The 15856-nt window shown below is 35.3% G+C and overlaps 1 protein-coding gene across 2 annotated transcripts; it reads right to left on the bottom strand.

Annotated features, from left to right (window-relative positions):
* Nucleotides 1-10394: 10394 nt before the first annotated feature.
* LOC107896228 (aminoacyl tRNA synthase complex-interacting multifunctional protein 1) lies at nucleotides 10395-15354 on the bottom strand. 2 transcript variants are annotated; one of them, XM_041078009.1, is made up of 4 exons: nucleotides 15165-15313; nucleotides 14410-15063; nucleotides 13108-13267; nucleotides 10395-10845 (listed from the first exon to the last, which is right to left on the bottom strand). In XM_041078009.1, exons 2-3 carry the CDS (start codon nucleotides 15037-15039, stop codon nucleotides 13124-13126), a joined length of 774 nt encoding a protein of 257 aa, XP_040933943.1. In that variant the 5' UTR covers nucleotides 15040-15063; nucleotides 15165-15313; the 3' UTR covers nucleotides 10395-10845; nucleotides 13108-13123. The 2 variants fall into 2 exon arrangements, with proteins under 2 accessions (XP_040933943.1, XP_016676823.1); XM_016821334.2 differs by lacking the exon at nucleotides 10395-10845 and having other exon boundaries at nucleotides 12994-13267; nucleotides 15165-15354.
* Nucleotides 15355-15856: the final 502 nt, after the last annotated feature.

Below are 15856 nucleotides of genomic sequence, written 5' to 3'. Positions count from 1 at the left end.
CCTATTTAGGAAGTATGAAATATGTGCATGTTTAATTATTTCATTCTTTAACTTTATAAATAATTATTTTAATATTTTATTTAAATTTTTAGTTTTTAACTTTATCTTATTTGTCAAATCATTTTAAAATGGATGGAAATGATAACGTTTTTTTAACTTTGTTGGTATGGCATACATGTTAATTGCTGTGTGTATGACAAGTCAATATTTAATTAATTTTTTAATTTTAAATTAAAAATCACTAAAATTATTAAAAAATAATATTTATTTTTTAATTAAAAATTTTAATTAAATGTTGGCATGTCGTTCATGTGTATAGTTAATAAAGATAACAAACATTAACTTATTCATCTATTTTGGAGTGATTCAAAAACTAAAAGAAGTGAAAAAATAAATAAATAACCGATGCGTCGTTGAGAGCACCAAAAATATCCTATTCCCTGTAAAATAACGAAAAAGAAATAGTATAGGGGAAGTAGGGTCGAATCCTCAGGGACGGATTATACGAATGCTTGTTTCTCGAAATCCTAGGCAGAATCGTGCCCAAGAAAACCTGTGTTCCTGGAAAAAATAAAAAATAAAAATAGAATTTAAGGATTGATTTTGGAAGCGAAAAATAAAATAAAAACAGAATTTAAAGTTTACTGAAATTATGATTACGAAAATAATAAAAATAATAAAAAGAGTTTTAAGAGAAAAGAAATTCTTATGGGAAAGTTCCAGCTAGATGTGTGCATGGGCCAGACTACCCGGGCCGGCCCGCCAGAAATGTGGGAGGGTTTGGGCAAAAATATAGGCCCGAAAAATGGGCTTGGACAAAAAAATAAGGCCCGTCTAAAAAATGGGTCGGGCCTCGGGTGAGGTATTTTTAGCCCGGGCCTGGCCCGAATTCACTAAAGGACAAAAAAATCTGCATATTTTTTTATTTTTGAATGTTATTTTCTTGTTGTTTTCTCCATATTTTGATACCATTTTACTATTATGTTGCTATTATTTTGTTGTTATTGTTTGGATATTGTATAAATTTATTTTATTGTTAATTTTCTTATTATTTTAAAGGCATTTGTTAATTTTTTTATTATTTTAGAAGCATTTGCTTCTTAAGTTGCATTTATCTTAGTGTTATTTAAGTCTAAATATTTTTCAAAATTTATTTTCAATTTGTTGGGAAATATTTATTTTGATATTTTTAGTATTTTTGATGTATTATATATATTTAAAAATAATAAAAATAATAATATAAAAAATTAATACAGGCGGGCCGGCCGGGCCCGGGTTTTAGTATTTTTTATCCGGGTCGGGCTTGGGCAAAATTTTAGGCCCATTTTTTGGGCCCGGCCCAGCCCGAGCCCAATAAATGGGCACGATTTTTTAGTTGAGCCCAACCCGAACCCGCCGGGCCCGGCCCATGAACACCTCTAGTTCCAGCCTCCGGTTGTCTTATTCCGCCTTGGGCTCAATTCTTGGCTTTTGGATGATCCTTCTCGACTCAAGTAAGCCAGTTATAGTGAAAGAGGACGCCTACGACCACCAGCTCCAAAGATTAGACTTACGATTTTTAGGGAACCTGACTTTAGCCAGTAATCTATGCTAGATCAACGCTTCTCAATGGCGAATCCCACGCCATTTTGTCTCTTTGGCTCGCCAACCTCTGACGCAGTAAGTTAACGAACCGACTATGCAATCCTTCCAAAACATACAAAGCGGCCGCCTTTGCATATGCTGAAAAGCTTACTTCTTAAGGGCCATGGACAGAAGTGTCAGCCCGTAGTGCGGAGAAACGATGAATACTTGGCGAGAAGGCTAAGTACGAATTCTAGGCCTCAAGAACCTTTTTTGGGGAAATATTGACAACTTTTAGCTAGAAGGGTTTCAGTGGCTCATGATAACGGTGGAAAAGAAAATAAAATTATGGAAAAAGAAATTTTATTAAAAGAAAAAAAATATGGAAAGAACAAAAGACTTTTAGGGAGAGAGTGTTTACAGAAAAGATCCACTAAATAGAGTCACTTCACCCCCTATTTATAGTGCTAGGGAGATAGTCTAATTTAACTTAAATTCTAAAAAGATAAATACATTTAGTTAAAGATAATTAAAGATAATTAAAATAAAATCCTAAAATTTAAATCATCCTAATATTTATCTTTAATATTAATTATCCTAATATAAATAAAATAAAATAAAATAGAGTCTTCCAAAATAAAATCTCTTCTATTTGCTTTTAAGTCCTTGTGCCATTCATGTTCGCACTTTTGGCACCATATTTGTCCCACGTTGCATATTGGCCCATTTAATCTGACGCTTTTTCCCTTGAATTTACTCTTCGCTTCCAATTTAGTCCCTAAAAGATAAAAAGACATAAATAGCTCAAATTAGTAGGCTCAAGCTCAAAATAAACACATGATTAATATATAAAAACACGTCATTTTAGAGTATTATCAAATTCCCCCTACTTAGCCCATGCTTGCCCTCAAGTATGGTTCCTATCGACTGTGGAAGCTAGATTCTGCCATAAAAGAAATACCACTCCAAAGTTTCATAAAAATTAGTTAAAAAATGCATATGAAAAATAAAGAGACCTCTAAGCTTGCTTTAAGTAAAACAGAAAAAGTATTCCAATTAATTCACACAAAAATTAAGATCGACTTGAGTTATGCTATTTAGGTAAATTACCAAACCTACTAAGACACCTTAATTATTTCCTCCTCTAGTCCTCGAAGTGCAACTTTATTAGTACTTATTTTTTTCTTCTTCTTTTTTTCTTTTTTTTTTCTTTTTTTCTTTCTTTTTTTAAATTTTATTATTATTTATTTACTTAGGAATATCTTAAACCTTTTGACGCGAAGAGAGATGACAACCCAAGCACTCCACCCCGGTTACTCAACCCAACATACTCCTAAAATTATTTATTTCCGGTTAGTGGAGTTTTACCCAACACGTCACACAACCTTTTGACGCGAAGTAGAATGGCAACCCAAGCACCATACCCCCGTTACTCAGTCAGTCACGATTTGAGCCATACTCATAACCTCGGCTAGCGGAGTTTTACTTGTCACGTCACACAACCTTTTGACGCGAAGTAGAATGACAACCCAAGCACCCTACCCCGGTTACTCAGTCAGTCACGATTTAAGCTGTACTCATAACCATGGAAAACTTTTATTAAAAATTAAACGATATTTAAAATTCTTGAGAACTCAAGAAAGAAAAAATTTAAGTGTCAAAAATAAGTTTCAATAATCACCTAATAGCCATGAACATTAATTAAGCATGCAATCATTTTAAGTGTTCACTTTATATTAAACTTGATCAATTTTACGAAAAGCAAGATAGAATTAACCCTATTAATCACAATTATTTTTAGCCTAATAAAAATAAAACAATGGAGATGGCATCAATTATGGGAAAAATCATAACTTCCTTAAAAGGTAAGAATCATGCTTGTAGGTCAAATAGTAGGCAATTCCTGGTAAAATCTTGGGCATGAAAAGCGGCAGGATATTCTTAAAATAAATGGGCAGAAACGAGCACAAAACAGCAGCAACAACAATATGACAGCAAAAATAGCAGATAATAACAATAACAACGAAGAATGCCTCCTCCCACTTAAAACACATAGTCCTCGATGTGAAAGTAAAAGGAAAACAAATAGGTGGAGAAAAAAAAGTTTAGAAAAACTCCCCATGTAGTTACCGTCGGTTGGTGCACACGGTGGAGAAGAAGATGGCGAAGCGGCAAGAGGTGGAGACAGGGTGGGTGACGTGTGCAACGGCGGTTCGGCTTCGAGTTCTCACCATGGTGGCTGAGAAATTGGCGGTGAGTGGTGGAGGAGAAAGGAGTCGGCAGTTATGGAGAAATTTGGGGAAAAATGTAAGGTTTAGGGGTTTTATTTGCTGAAAAGGGCTGTTTAGCTGCAGGTTTTGGGGATTCTAGGGCTGGAATAGGATTGTTCGGCTGCAGAGATATGGCATTCTGGGCTGGAATAAAACTGTTTGGCAGCAGGGATATGGCATTTTGGGTTGGAATTGAACTGTTTGGTACCATGGATAGGGTTGTTTTGGTGCACACTTTCTGTCTTTTTTTTTCTTCGTATTTTCGCTCCATTTCACCTAGATAGAAGAAGAGAAATTTATTAATATTTAACTAAAATAAAATAAAATAAAAATAAAATAATAAATAATAAAATAAAAGAAAGGAAAATAATAAATAAAAATAAAAAGAAAGATTAGGTTGCCTCCCAATAAGCGCTTGTTTAACGTCGTTAGCTCGATGCCTTGAACGGTTTTATGGTGGTTCTAACTGAATTTTCTCGACCGTGTGGGCCTGGAAATTCTCGTAAAATGGCTTCAGCCGTTGACCATTGACTGTGAACCGCTTTCTTGATTCTTCACTTTCTATTTCAACTGCGCCATGCGTAAATACTTCAGCCACAATAAAAGGTCCGTGCCATCGAGATCGAAGCTTACCTGGGAATAGCTTTAATACGGAGTTATAAAGCAAAACTCTTTGTCCTACTGAGAAATGCTTCTGAACTATATTTTTATCATGAAACAGCTTTGTTTTGTCTTTATAAATTCGAGCATTTTCGTAAGCATCATTGCGAATTTCCTCCAATTCTTGAATTTCCAATTTCCTTGCCTTCCCTGTGGGCTCTAACTCCATGTTACATTGTCGAATAGCCCAATAAGCTTTATGCTTCAACTCTACTGGTAGATGACACGGCTTGCCAAAAACAAGTAGATATGGGGTCATGCCAATTGGTCCCTTATATGTCATCCAATAGGCCCAAAGCGCGTCATTGAGCCGAAGACTCCAATCCTTACGGTTGGGTCGAACCGTTTTTTCCAAAATTGACTTGACCTCCCTGTTTGAAACCTCTGCTAGGCCGTTCGTTTGGGGATGGTAGGCTGTTGCTATACGATGATGAACTCCATATTTTGATAATAGTGCCTCCATGACCTTGTTGCAAAAGTGAGTACCACAATCACTGATCAAAGCTCAAGGTGTTCCAAACCTAGAAAAAATAGTTCGTTTTAGAAACTCCACAACAGTTTTAACATTATCATTACAAGTAGGCTTTGCTTCTATCCACTTAGAAATATAGTCTACTGCAAGAAGTATATATACGTTTCCAAACGAAGAAATAAAGGGGCCCATGAAATTAATACCCCATACATCAAAAATCTCACATACATGAATCGGGGATAGGGGCATTTGATTTCGTCTAGTGATATTACCTGTATGCTGACATTTATCGCAAGACTTACAAAAGTTAAACGCGTCGCGAAAGATTATATGCTAATATAGCCTACACTCCAATACCTTGTGAGCTGTCCGCTTAAGGCCAAAGTGACCTCCACAAGCTTCTGTGTGACAAAAAGTAAGGATAGAGGTTACCTCGGTTTCTGGAACACATCGTCATATTATCTGATCTGAGCAATGTTTCCACAAGTATGGATCGTCCCATATGTAATTCTGAGCTTTTCGTGTAAGCTTGTTTTTTACGGATTGAGCTAACTCAGTGGGCAACGATCCCGTGGTTAAGATATTAACTATGTCTGCATACCACGGATAGTAAGCCTCGGTTGAGAATAAGCTTTCGTCGGGGAACTCATCCTTTATGGGATAATCATCAAACGGAATTTTTATCCTACTCAAGTGGTCGGCCACCAGGTTTTCACACCCCTTTTTGTCACGAATCTCGATGTCAAATTCTTAGAGCAGTAAAATCCACCTAATGAGCCTTGGCTTTGCTTCCTTCTTTGCGATCAAATACCTAAGAGCTGCATGGTCAGAAAAAATAATCACCTTAGATCCCAATAAATATGATCGAAATTTATCTAAAGTAAACATAATAGCTAAAAGTTCTTTTTCTGTGGTTGTGTAGTTGCTTTGTGCAGCATCTAGGGTTTTTGAGGCGTAATAGATGACATGAGGCTCTTTCACTATCTTTTGTCCCAATACGGCTCCCACGCTATGTTCGCTTGCATCGCACATAATTTCAAAGGGATAGTTCCAGTCTGGTGCTTGTACTATAGGGGTGGTTACCAACTTTTGCTTAAGTGTATCAAAAGCCTCCTTGCATTTTGGGTCAAACTCAAATTTCTTGTCTTTCTGCAACAGCTCACACAATGGTTCAGCTATTTTTGAGAAGTTTTTTATAAAACGCCTGTAAAATCCTGCATGGCCAAGAAAAGAACGTATCTTTCTAACAGTAGAAGGATATGGCAGAGAATTTATAATGTCAATTTTGGCCTTATCAACCTCAATTCCCTTAGATGAGACTATATGACCTAGAATCAAACCTTTGTCTACCATAAAATGATACTTTTCATAGTTCAAGACAAGATTAAATTCTATGCACCTGTTCAAAATTATCGTAAGGTTTTCAAGGCATTCAGTAAAATAGTTTCCATATACGGTAAAATCATCCATAAACACTTCAATAATTTTTTCTACATATTCAGAAAATACACTCATCATGCATCTCTGGAAGGTATCTGGTGCGTTGCAAAGTCTAAATGGCATCCTCCTGTATGTAAACGTGCCAAACGGGCATGTAAAGGTGGTCTTTTCCTGGTCTTCTGGCGCAACAGGTATCTGGAAGAAACCTGAATATCCATCAAGACAACAAAACTGAGTTTTACCAGTTAAACATTCAAGCATTTGATCTATAACAGGAAGAGGGAAATGATCTTTTCTAGTATAAGCATTCAACTTCCTGTAATCGATGCAAACATGCCACCCGTTCTGCACTCGGACCGGTACTAAGTCACCCTCAGTATTTTTCTTTACCGTCACACCCATTTTCTTGGGCACGACTTGTACCAGACTTACCCATCTGCTGTCAGAAATGGGGAAGATGATGTCAGCATCCAACACTTAATTATTTCTTTTTTCACCACATCCATCATATTCAGGTTTAAGCGTCTTTGTGCCTCTCTCCTTGGTTTCGTGTTCTCCTCCAAGTAAATCTTGTGGGTGTATGTCAAATGGCTTATCCTCTTCAAGTCAACAACGGTCTAGCCAATCGCCTCATTATGACTCTTTAGTACCTGGATCAAACTTTCCTCCTCGGGTTTAGAGAGTTTATTTAAAATTATAATGGATAAGGTATTACATTTTCCTAAAAATGCATACTTAAAATGCGCGGGAAGCGATTTCAATTCCAAATCTGGAGCCTGCACAATAGAAGGTAGAAGTTTAGTTCTTGATGGGGACAATAATGTCTTAACAAATTCATAATCATCATACCTATATTCAGATTTGTCTTCATAAGTTGACTCAAAAGTCTCGTCTACTAATAAGTCAACCAGGTCGACACGGTTTACACTCAAGATTTCGCTTGGATGGCTAATGGCGTCGTAAACATTGAATTTTACGATCTCCCCATCAAATTCTATCGTAAGAGTGCCGCTTCAGACATCGATCTTGGTGCTAGCAGTACTAAGGAAGGGTCGGCCCAACAGGAGGTCCGAAGATCCAGCAGTGTTGTCCTCCTCCATCTTTATTACGTAGAAATCTGTAGGGAAAATAAGTTCATTAACTTTTACCAAGACATCCTCGAGGACTCCTTTGGGATGCACAATAGACCTGTCTTCTAATTGAATAATAACACCTGTCTTTGTCAAAAAACCTGCGTTAAGTGATTCATAAATAGAATAAGGCATCACATTTATGGAGGCCCCTAAATCGCACATAGCCTTTTTAATTCCTAAAATGGCCAATTTTGCATGGAATAGCGAACATACCCCTATCTTTGCATTTAACCGGTATTTTCCGTTGTAGCACTGCGAAAACATTCTCACCAACACTTACCTTTTCATTACCTGTTAGTTTTCGTTTGTTGGTGCAAAGCTCTTTAAGGAACTTGGCATACCGTGAAATCTGTCTGATGGCGTCTAACAGTGGCAAATTGATCTTGACATTCCTGAATGTTTCGAGGATCTCATTGTCCTCCTTACTTTTTCGACACTGATTTAATCGTCCTGGGAATGGATGTTAGATTTTCGGCAGTGGGGGTTTCGCTGGTACCTGTTCGTCATTTTCTGGAGTTTCTTGGGCGATTTCTTGACCAAGATTCTTGCCAGGAATTGGTTCCAGCACCTTTTCACTTTGCAACGTTACTGCATTTGCATTTTGCCTCGAGTTTGGTTCTGTTTGCGATGGCAGCTTCCCTTGAGAGTTCATCTTCTCAATTGACGTGGTCAATTCTCTTATAGACGTTTCGGTTTTCTGTTGAAAATCAAGCATGTTAGCTGCTAATTTATTGACCAAAGTTTCTAGAGAATTACCTGAATCTCGTGTCTGTTATGGAACTCGATTCTAGTATGGTTGGTTATATCGTGGGTTGGCCCCATAACTTAAGTTAGGGTGATCCCTTCATCCTGGGTTGTAGGTATTTGCGTAAGGGTCGTATCGCCTTTGTAGTGGCCCAGGAAAATTTTCTACAGCATCTAAATGTGCCATAGTATCATTACTTAAACTGGGACATGCATCAGTTGTATGTTCAGGGGTAGCACATATTCCACATACTCGGGCTGGTTTGGCTTTTTATGCAACAAGAGAGCTCAATTTTATCTTCTAAGGTTAAATTACTTAGCTGGTGAACCCTTCTAGGGGGTTCAGGATTAGCTCGAAACTGCTAGGTATTTGCAGCCATTGTGGAGATTAAGTCTCTTGCTTATTGTGGAGTCATGTTGACTAACACTCCTCCACTCGCGACATCTACCATATTCATCTCTATGGGTTTCAAGCCTTCATAAAAGTACTAGAGCAAAGACTGTTCCGTTATACCGTATTGTGGGCAACTTGCACACAACTTCTTAAATCGCTCCCAATAGTCATACAGAGTCTCTATGTCTTTTTACCTTATGCCCACGATTTCTCTTCTTAACTCAGCCGCTCGTGATGCAGGGAAAAACCTGTTAAGAAATAAGCGAGATAGATCAGCCCAAGTTGTAATGGATTCAGGAGGTAAATAAAATAACCATTCCCTAGCTGAATCTGCTAAGGAAAAAGGGAAAGCGTGCAATTTATTTGATCCTCAGTTACTTCCTGAGGTTTCATACTCAAACAAACCATATGGAATTCTTTTAAATGCTTGTGGGGGTTTTCATTTTGTAACCCACAGAAAGTTGGCAGTAGCTGAATCAAGCCTGACTTTAATTCAAAATCAGTATCCATAGTAGGATACGCGATGCATAGTGGCAATTGTTCTGTCGGCGCTTCGGCCAGTTGCCGAATTGTCTGAGCCATAGGTTGAGGTGCTAAATTAGGGTTTTCGTCAAACCTAGTGTTAAGTACTTCTTCAGGGGAATCGAATCTGCTTCGGCAACTGGGGTTTAGCACGTCAACCTATGGTTGATGAAAACCCTAGACTCTGCTTCGTCGTCAATTTTGATTTCCGGCTGTGGATTCTTTGAGTTCTAACCACCGTTGATTGCTTTTTTCTTAGTTTTGTTTCCTTGCGATTAGCTCTCGCAGTCTTTTAATCTCCGAATCAAACGCAAGAGTTCCTGGAGCAGATCTGGTCATAAAAAACAAAAAACAAGATTAGTACGTTACTGATCCCCGGCAACGGCACCAAAATTTGATGCGTCGTTGAGAGCACCAAAAATATCATATTCCCTGTAAAATAACGAAAAAGAAATAGTAAAGGGAAGTAGGGTCGAATCCTCAGGGACCGAATTATACGAATGCTTGTTTCTCGAAATCCTGGGCAGAATCGTGCCCAAGAAAACCTGCGTTCCTGAAAAAAAATAAAAAATAAAAAACAAAATTTAAGAATTGATTTTGAAAGCAAAAAATAAAATAAAAACAGAATTTAAAGTTTACTGAAATTATGATTACGAAAATAATAAAAATAATAAAGAGAGTTTTAAGAGAAGAAATTCTTATGGGAAAGTTCCAGCCTCCGGTTGTCTTATTCCGCTTTGGGCTCAATCCTTGGCTTTTGGATGATCCTTCTCGACTCAAGTAAGCCAGTTATAGTGGAAGATGACACCTACGACCACCAGCTCCAAAGATTAGACTTACGATTTTTAGGGAACCTGACTTTAGCCAGTAATCTATGCTAGATCAACGCTTCTCAATGGCGAATCCCACGCCATTTTGTCTTTTTGGCTCGCCAACCTCTGACGCAGTAATTTAACGAACCGACTATGCAATTCTTCTAAAACATACAAAGCGGCCGCCTTTGCATATGCTGAAAAGCTTACTTCTTAAGGACCATGGACGGAAGCGTCAGCCCGTAGTGCGGAGAAACGATGAATGCTTGGTGAAAAGGCTAAGTACGAATTCTAGGCCTCAAGAACCTTTTTTGGGGAAATATTGACAACTTTTGGCTAGAAGGGTTTTAGTGGCTCATGATAATGGTGGAAAAGAAAATAAAATTATGGAAAAAGAAATTTTATTAAAAGAAAAAAAAAATATGGAAAGAACAAAAGACTTTTAGAGAGAGTGTGTTTACAGAAAAGATCCACTAAATAGAGTCACTTCACCCCCTATTTATAGTGCTAGGGAGATAGTCTAATTTAACTTAAATTCTAAAAAGATAAATACATTTAATTAAAGATAAATAAAGATAATTAAAATAAAATCCTAAAATTTAAATAATCCTAATATTTATCTTTAATATTAATTATCCTAATATAAATAAAATAAAATAAAATAAAATAAAATAAAGTCTTCCAAAATAAAATATCTTTTATTTGCTTTTAAGTCCTTGTGCTTTCCATGTTCGCACTTTTGGCACCATATTTGTCCCACGTTGCATATGGGCCCATTTAATCTCCAAATTGATGCTTTTTCCCTTGAATTTACTTTTCGCCTCCAATTTAGTCCCTAAAAGATAAAAAGACATAAATAACTCAAATTAGTAGGCTCAAGCTCAAAATAAACACATGATTAATATATAAAAACACGTCATTTTAGAGTATTATCAATAACTAAAATATATTTTTTATAAAGTTGAAGGACCAAAAAATTATTATACTTTTTTTCTTTTTTCGTATATTTTGGTAATCATATGCCATACTCATATACGAATGTGTTAGAATAATACAGTTTGGTAGCCACTACTTTTAACCCCATTATTTACTTTTTTGGGGTTAAAGAAACTCAAGTGGCTGAGTTGCTTCTAAAACTTCCTCCGCTTGGTTAATTGAGGAACATGACTTCCTTGTGACTATTCCTGATTTGCCCACTACTTTAATAATCCCTTAATGCCGATATTGGCAAGCTTACAGTCTTTCTCGACTATCTACGTGGGCGAGACAGAAAAAATTTTGAGATTCAAAATTAAATTATATATTTTTAAGATTGTAAAAATATAATTTTATTATTTTAATAATTTATATCTTTATAATTTTTAAAAGATTAAATCAAATTATTATTTAGGTAAAGTATAATTTTACTATTATTAATTTAAAATTTTATAAATTATAAAAAGCTTAAATGGTAAATTTTCTATTTTAAGAGGAACTAGAGCCCCGGCCAACCCCCCTAGCTTTGCCACTATTCAATAAGATAAGTTTTGATGATTCGTTACTTGTTATATGCAATGGGATCAATACTCGAATAAAGAATACTTATTGAATATATCTATATGTATAGACCTAAATTTTTATTCTACTTTATATATAACTCTAACATTAATGCTGATTGAGTCTTAGCTTAACTGACATCACCATTGTTGCCACTGCAGGAGAAGGACGTAAGTTCGAGTGCACTGAAACATATTATACTCCTATTTAAAAGTTGAAGAAGGGCTATAGATAGTTAGGCATTGTATAAAAAAAATAGATATGATAAGATCATATAATGAGATTAATGTTAAAAAATAACATTAATTAAATAATATTAAAAGCTATGAATTAAAAGTTATAATCAATCTACTTATCAAAACTACTCTAATTATCCTTTTATATTTTATCTTTAGACTTTTATTCAAATTATAACTCTATTTTAGAGTCATAAAATTATCACATGCTGATGTTGTTTAAAAAATATTATATAATATTCATTTAGAAAAGAATTCTATATTAAATTATTATTTTTAGATGTCAATGATGAAAAATAAAGACGGTTGTCTATTCTAATCAGTTTAAAAAAATTTTCAAACTCGTTCTTTTAAATAAATTAACGATATAAGTTATAGATTATGGACAAGCATGAACAAATATAAATAAAAGGTTAAAATATGAAGTAAATTTATGTAGCTTTCCTAAATTTAGAATTTAATTTATATACTTTAATTACTAAAATATTTTTAAATAGATTATGGATTATGGACAAGCATGTACAAATATAAATGAAAGGTTAAAATATGTAGTAAGTTTATGTACTTTTCGTAAATTTAAAATTTAGTTAATGTACTTTTATTCCTAAGAATTTAGTCACTCTACTTTTATAATTTCAAAATTCAAGTTCAATTATTAATACTTTTAAAATTATTTTCTTAAATTCAAGTTCATTAGAATAACATTTTTTAGTTACATTGCTACCAAGTAAATTTATTTATTTATTTCAAAATGTCACACCAATAAATTTAACAAAAAGAATTAATAATGTTCACAATTTGACCTGAATTTTAAAATCTGAAAAGTACAAGGACTAAATTCTTAAAGAATAAAACTATATTGACTAAATTCCAAATTTGTGAAGAGCACAAGAACCAATGGCATATTTTAACCTAAATGAAAGCCACCTGACATGAAATCCCAAATACTTCATTAACAAACATAAAAGCTATGCTGCTCCAACACTTCTATTATATTATTTGTTTTGAGTATTCATATTTGGTATTTGTGTCTAATACATGCGTATGAAATATATAATCTCTAGTATCCTCCAAATGAATGAAAAATGCTATATAAACCTAATCATACCCATTAGGATACATACCTATATATGATATTCACGCTCAAATCCAAGTAACATAGCATAAAAGAATAAGTTATCATAGTAACCATGAAACAATGGCACAGAAAATTGAAAAAAAACTGACAAAATCTTAACTTATAAGTTCAACAAATGTTTCACCAATCCTCAAAAGCTAAAACATTTTCAGATTGCATTTGAGATAAACAAGGGAAGAAGCTATACTTGGCATCGGGTGTAATCAGGAAATATTGGCATTCTTCAGAGACTTGCAGACCACTACACCTGCAGATGTCTGCATCAAGTACTCCCCAAGCATTGCAGTACATGAAGCATCAGTTTTAAGATGAGGCTGCACCGATTCCCAAATCTTTTTCTTTTGAACCTGCACAAATTCAGAACAGTAGTAATTAGAAAACATTGTATGGAGGAATATGTGTCCAACATAAATATGATCAAATTTTCTCAGTTTTTTCACATATTTTGGAGGAACCTTGGAAGTTAAATCCCCATGCCTATGAGTTGGATATAAGTATCAAACAAGACTACTTCAAAAGAAAAATAAAAGTCGAAGCAACATAGGCAGACGCAGAATGAATGGTATGGTCAAATGAACTCAATACTCTCATTGGAAGCATCAAATCTTTTAGCTTTCTCCTATTTTCAGATTGGGGCTAGGTTATGTAGAAAAGGTCCTATAGAATTAGCAATATGCCTACAACAACTTCAACCATGACTTTCTCCGCAGCTACTACTACTAGGGATGTAATTGGACAGAGTTGAGCACAAGATGAACGAAGTTTGAGCTCAACTCAAAATTTGATGTTCAAAGCTAAGCTTGATCAAGCATTCAAAATCAAAATCAAACTGCTCTAGCACAATCGATTAAAGCTCGTTTACTTTTACCTAATAAAGACTAAGTTAAGAGTCTCATGCTCAACTTCAAATTTGATTATTTATGCTCCATCCCAATGTCAAATTCAAGTCCAACTTGAGTTTCTCAAAACTAATTAAATATGTTAAAACTCTCTATTCTTTTTAAAGCTCAATTATGCTTATGAACTACTCAAGTCAAGCATTAGCATACTTGAAATTGGCCTGCTCAAGAGAACAATCACTGTACCAAAATTGAATCTTTTCTAAGCCAAACCTGAGTAGCTTCTGAACATCGATGTGTGATTCATACCCTAATTACTACCAAACCAAACAAATTCAATATCAGGATACATGAACGGATGCTACTGCCTACTTGACTCACGTTTGACCCCTCAATTACTAAAAGGGTAATTCAGGAGATTATGATTCTTCAAGAGCTGAGAGCGAATGTATATTCTAAATATATATATAAATATATATAAGAAGAATGTATATTCTAAATATATATATAAATATATATATATAAGAAGAAGCATACTTACTGGATAACAAACTAAACAACTTAGTTCAACATCTATCTATCTATCAACCTATAATATATGGCACTGTATATCAAAGTTTCAAGAAGGATTGAAGTGAAGCAGGTGATACCTGGTTGGGTGTAGCAGGTTCAGGTTGGCTATCTTTATCGTCTTCAGTCCCAAACCATATTCTCTCGCCAGGAATTGTACCGTCGGGGGGCATAAGAAGCTCAACAGTCTCATGCGACGCATCGGAAGCAGCCATTAGCATTCCACAAGACTTCACACCTCGCATGTTCCTCGGCTTCAGATTAGCAAGAACAACCACTTTCGCATCCTGAAGAAGATCTAAAGGCATGTATTTAACAAGCCCGCTGCAGATGATTCTGGGTTCAGGCTCGCCTACATCCACTTCTTCCACGTATAGAGAATCGGCTTCTTCATGTCTCCACGCTTTGATTATTCGGCCAACCCTTATGTCGAGGAGGTTGGCTGCGTTCTTTATATCGTCCGCCGACTGAGAATTTTCCGCCTCCGTAGCCGGCGGAGCTGTGGCGGTGGCCTCCACGTTGACGTCCGGAGACGCACAAAACGAGGGAAAACCCCTGAGAATGGTAGGATTGAAAGGGGAAAACAGAGGTTTTAGGCTTCGACTCGTTGGAAATGAGTGAATGGGCAGCTTAATCTTCGCACTACGGAGGATGGGAAGCGATAAGGTACATAAAGATAAGCCTCTCAGGCCAACTGTCGCCGCCACCATTGCAACTGATAGCAGCGAATCAACCTGGAATGATAGGAAATAAGACTTAATTGATGCCAATCTCTGCGAATATTAGACAATCTAACACGCAAAGAAAAACCTAGAAAATAAAAAGGAGAATTTACCAAAGGGGAATAGAGAATCGATCTGTTAGAAGTCCACCGTAGAAGTGCAGCGTTGGAGGAATGTACCGGTAGGCTACTGAAAATGAGAGGTGTTAATTGAGTCGAGCTCAAGCTTTCAAAATTTTATGAGATAAAATAAGAGTAAATTGTAATTAAGTTATTAATTTTATAAAGTTACTTATATTCGAAAGTTTTTATTTAAGTTATTGGGTAATTAAAATAGTTATTTATAATCTATCATGTGTGGTCTCCTATTGTATGATAATCATTTATCCATAATCATTTTATCACCCGCTAAATGATCCATTTGTTCAAATTCAACTGAACTAAAATTGAATCTCAACTTTGTCCAATTTCGTTGCTATCTTTTCTTAATTTTCCAATAGAAATTGCTAACTTAAGGTATCTTTCAATTTAACCCCTAAATTATCCCTAATTTTCTAGGTTTAAAGGATTTCGGGTGTGACAAGTATGATATGTGTTATTGATTGCTAATTGTGATAGTATATGAAATGGCTCATATGACCTGAATAGGTGAAAGTAAAATGTTTGAAACCTAAGCATGCCTTAGATTGTATTCGTCACATTACTATTTTTTCTATATGACTTGAATCATGAAAGTATCATTGAGCTTTATTGCCCAACATATAATTTGTTTATTTTTATGCGTAAGTTTTGGTAGATCTTGAAGT

The sequence above is a fragment of the Gossypium hirsutum genome, chromosome A10 (genome assembly GCF_007990345.1).
Source record: "Gossypium hirsutum isolate 1008001.06 chromosome A10, Gossypium_hirsutum_v2.1, whole genome shotgun sequence".
NCBI lineage: Eukaryota > Viridiplantae > Streptophyta > Magnoliopsida > Malvales > Malvaceae > Gossypium > Gossypium hirsutum.
This window is presented reverse-complemented; position numbering and strand designations above follow the sequence as displayed.

What these genes read in the sequence shown, in the direction of transcription:
- LOC107896228 (XM_016821334.2), bottom strand. Translation starts at nt 15,039, where the DNA reads ATGGTGGCGGCGACAGTTGGCCTGAGAGGCTTATCTTTATGTACCTTA. An exon ending in AACCTGCTACACCCAACCAG is followed by an intron (nt 13,268 to 14,409) that starts GTATCACCTGCT and finishes GAATTTGTGCAG; the next exon opens with GTTCAAAAGAAAAAGATTTG.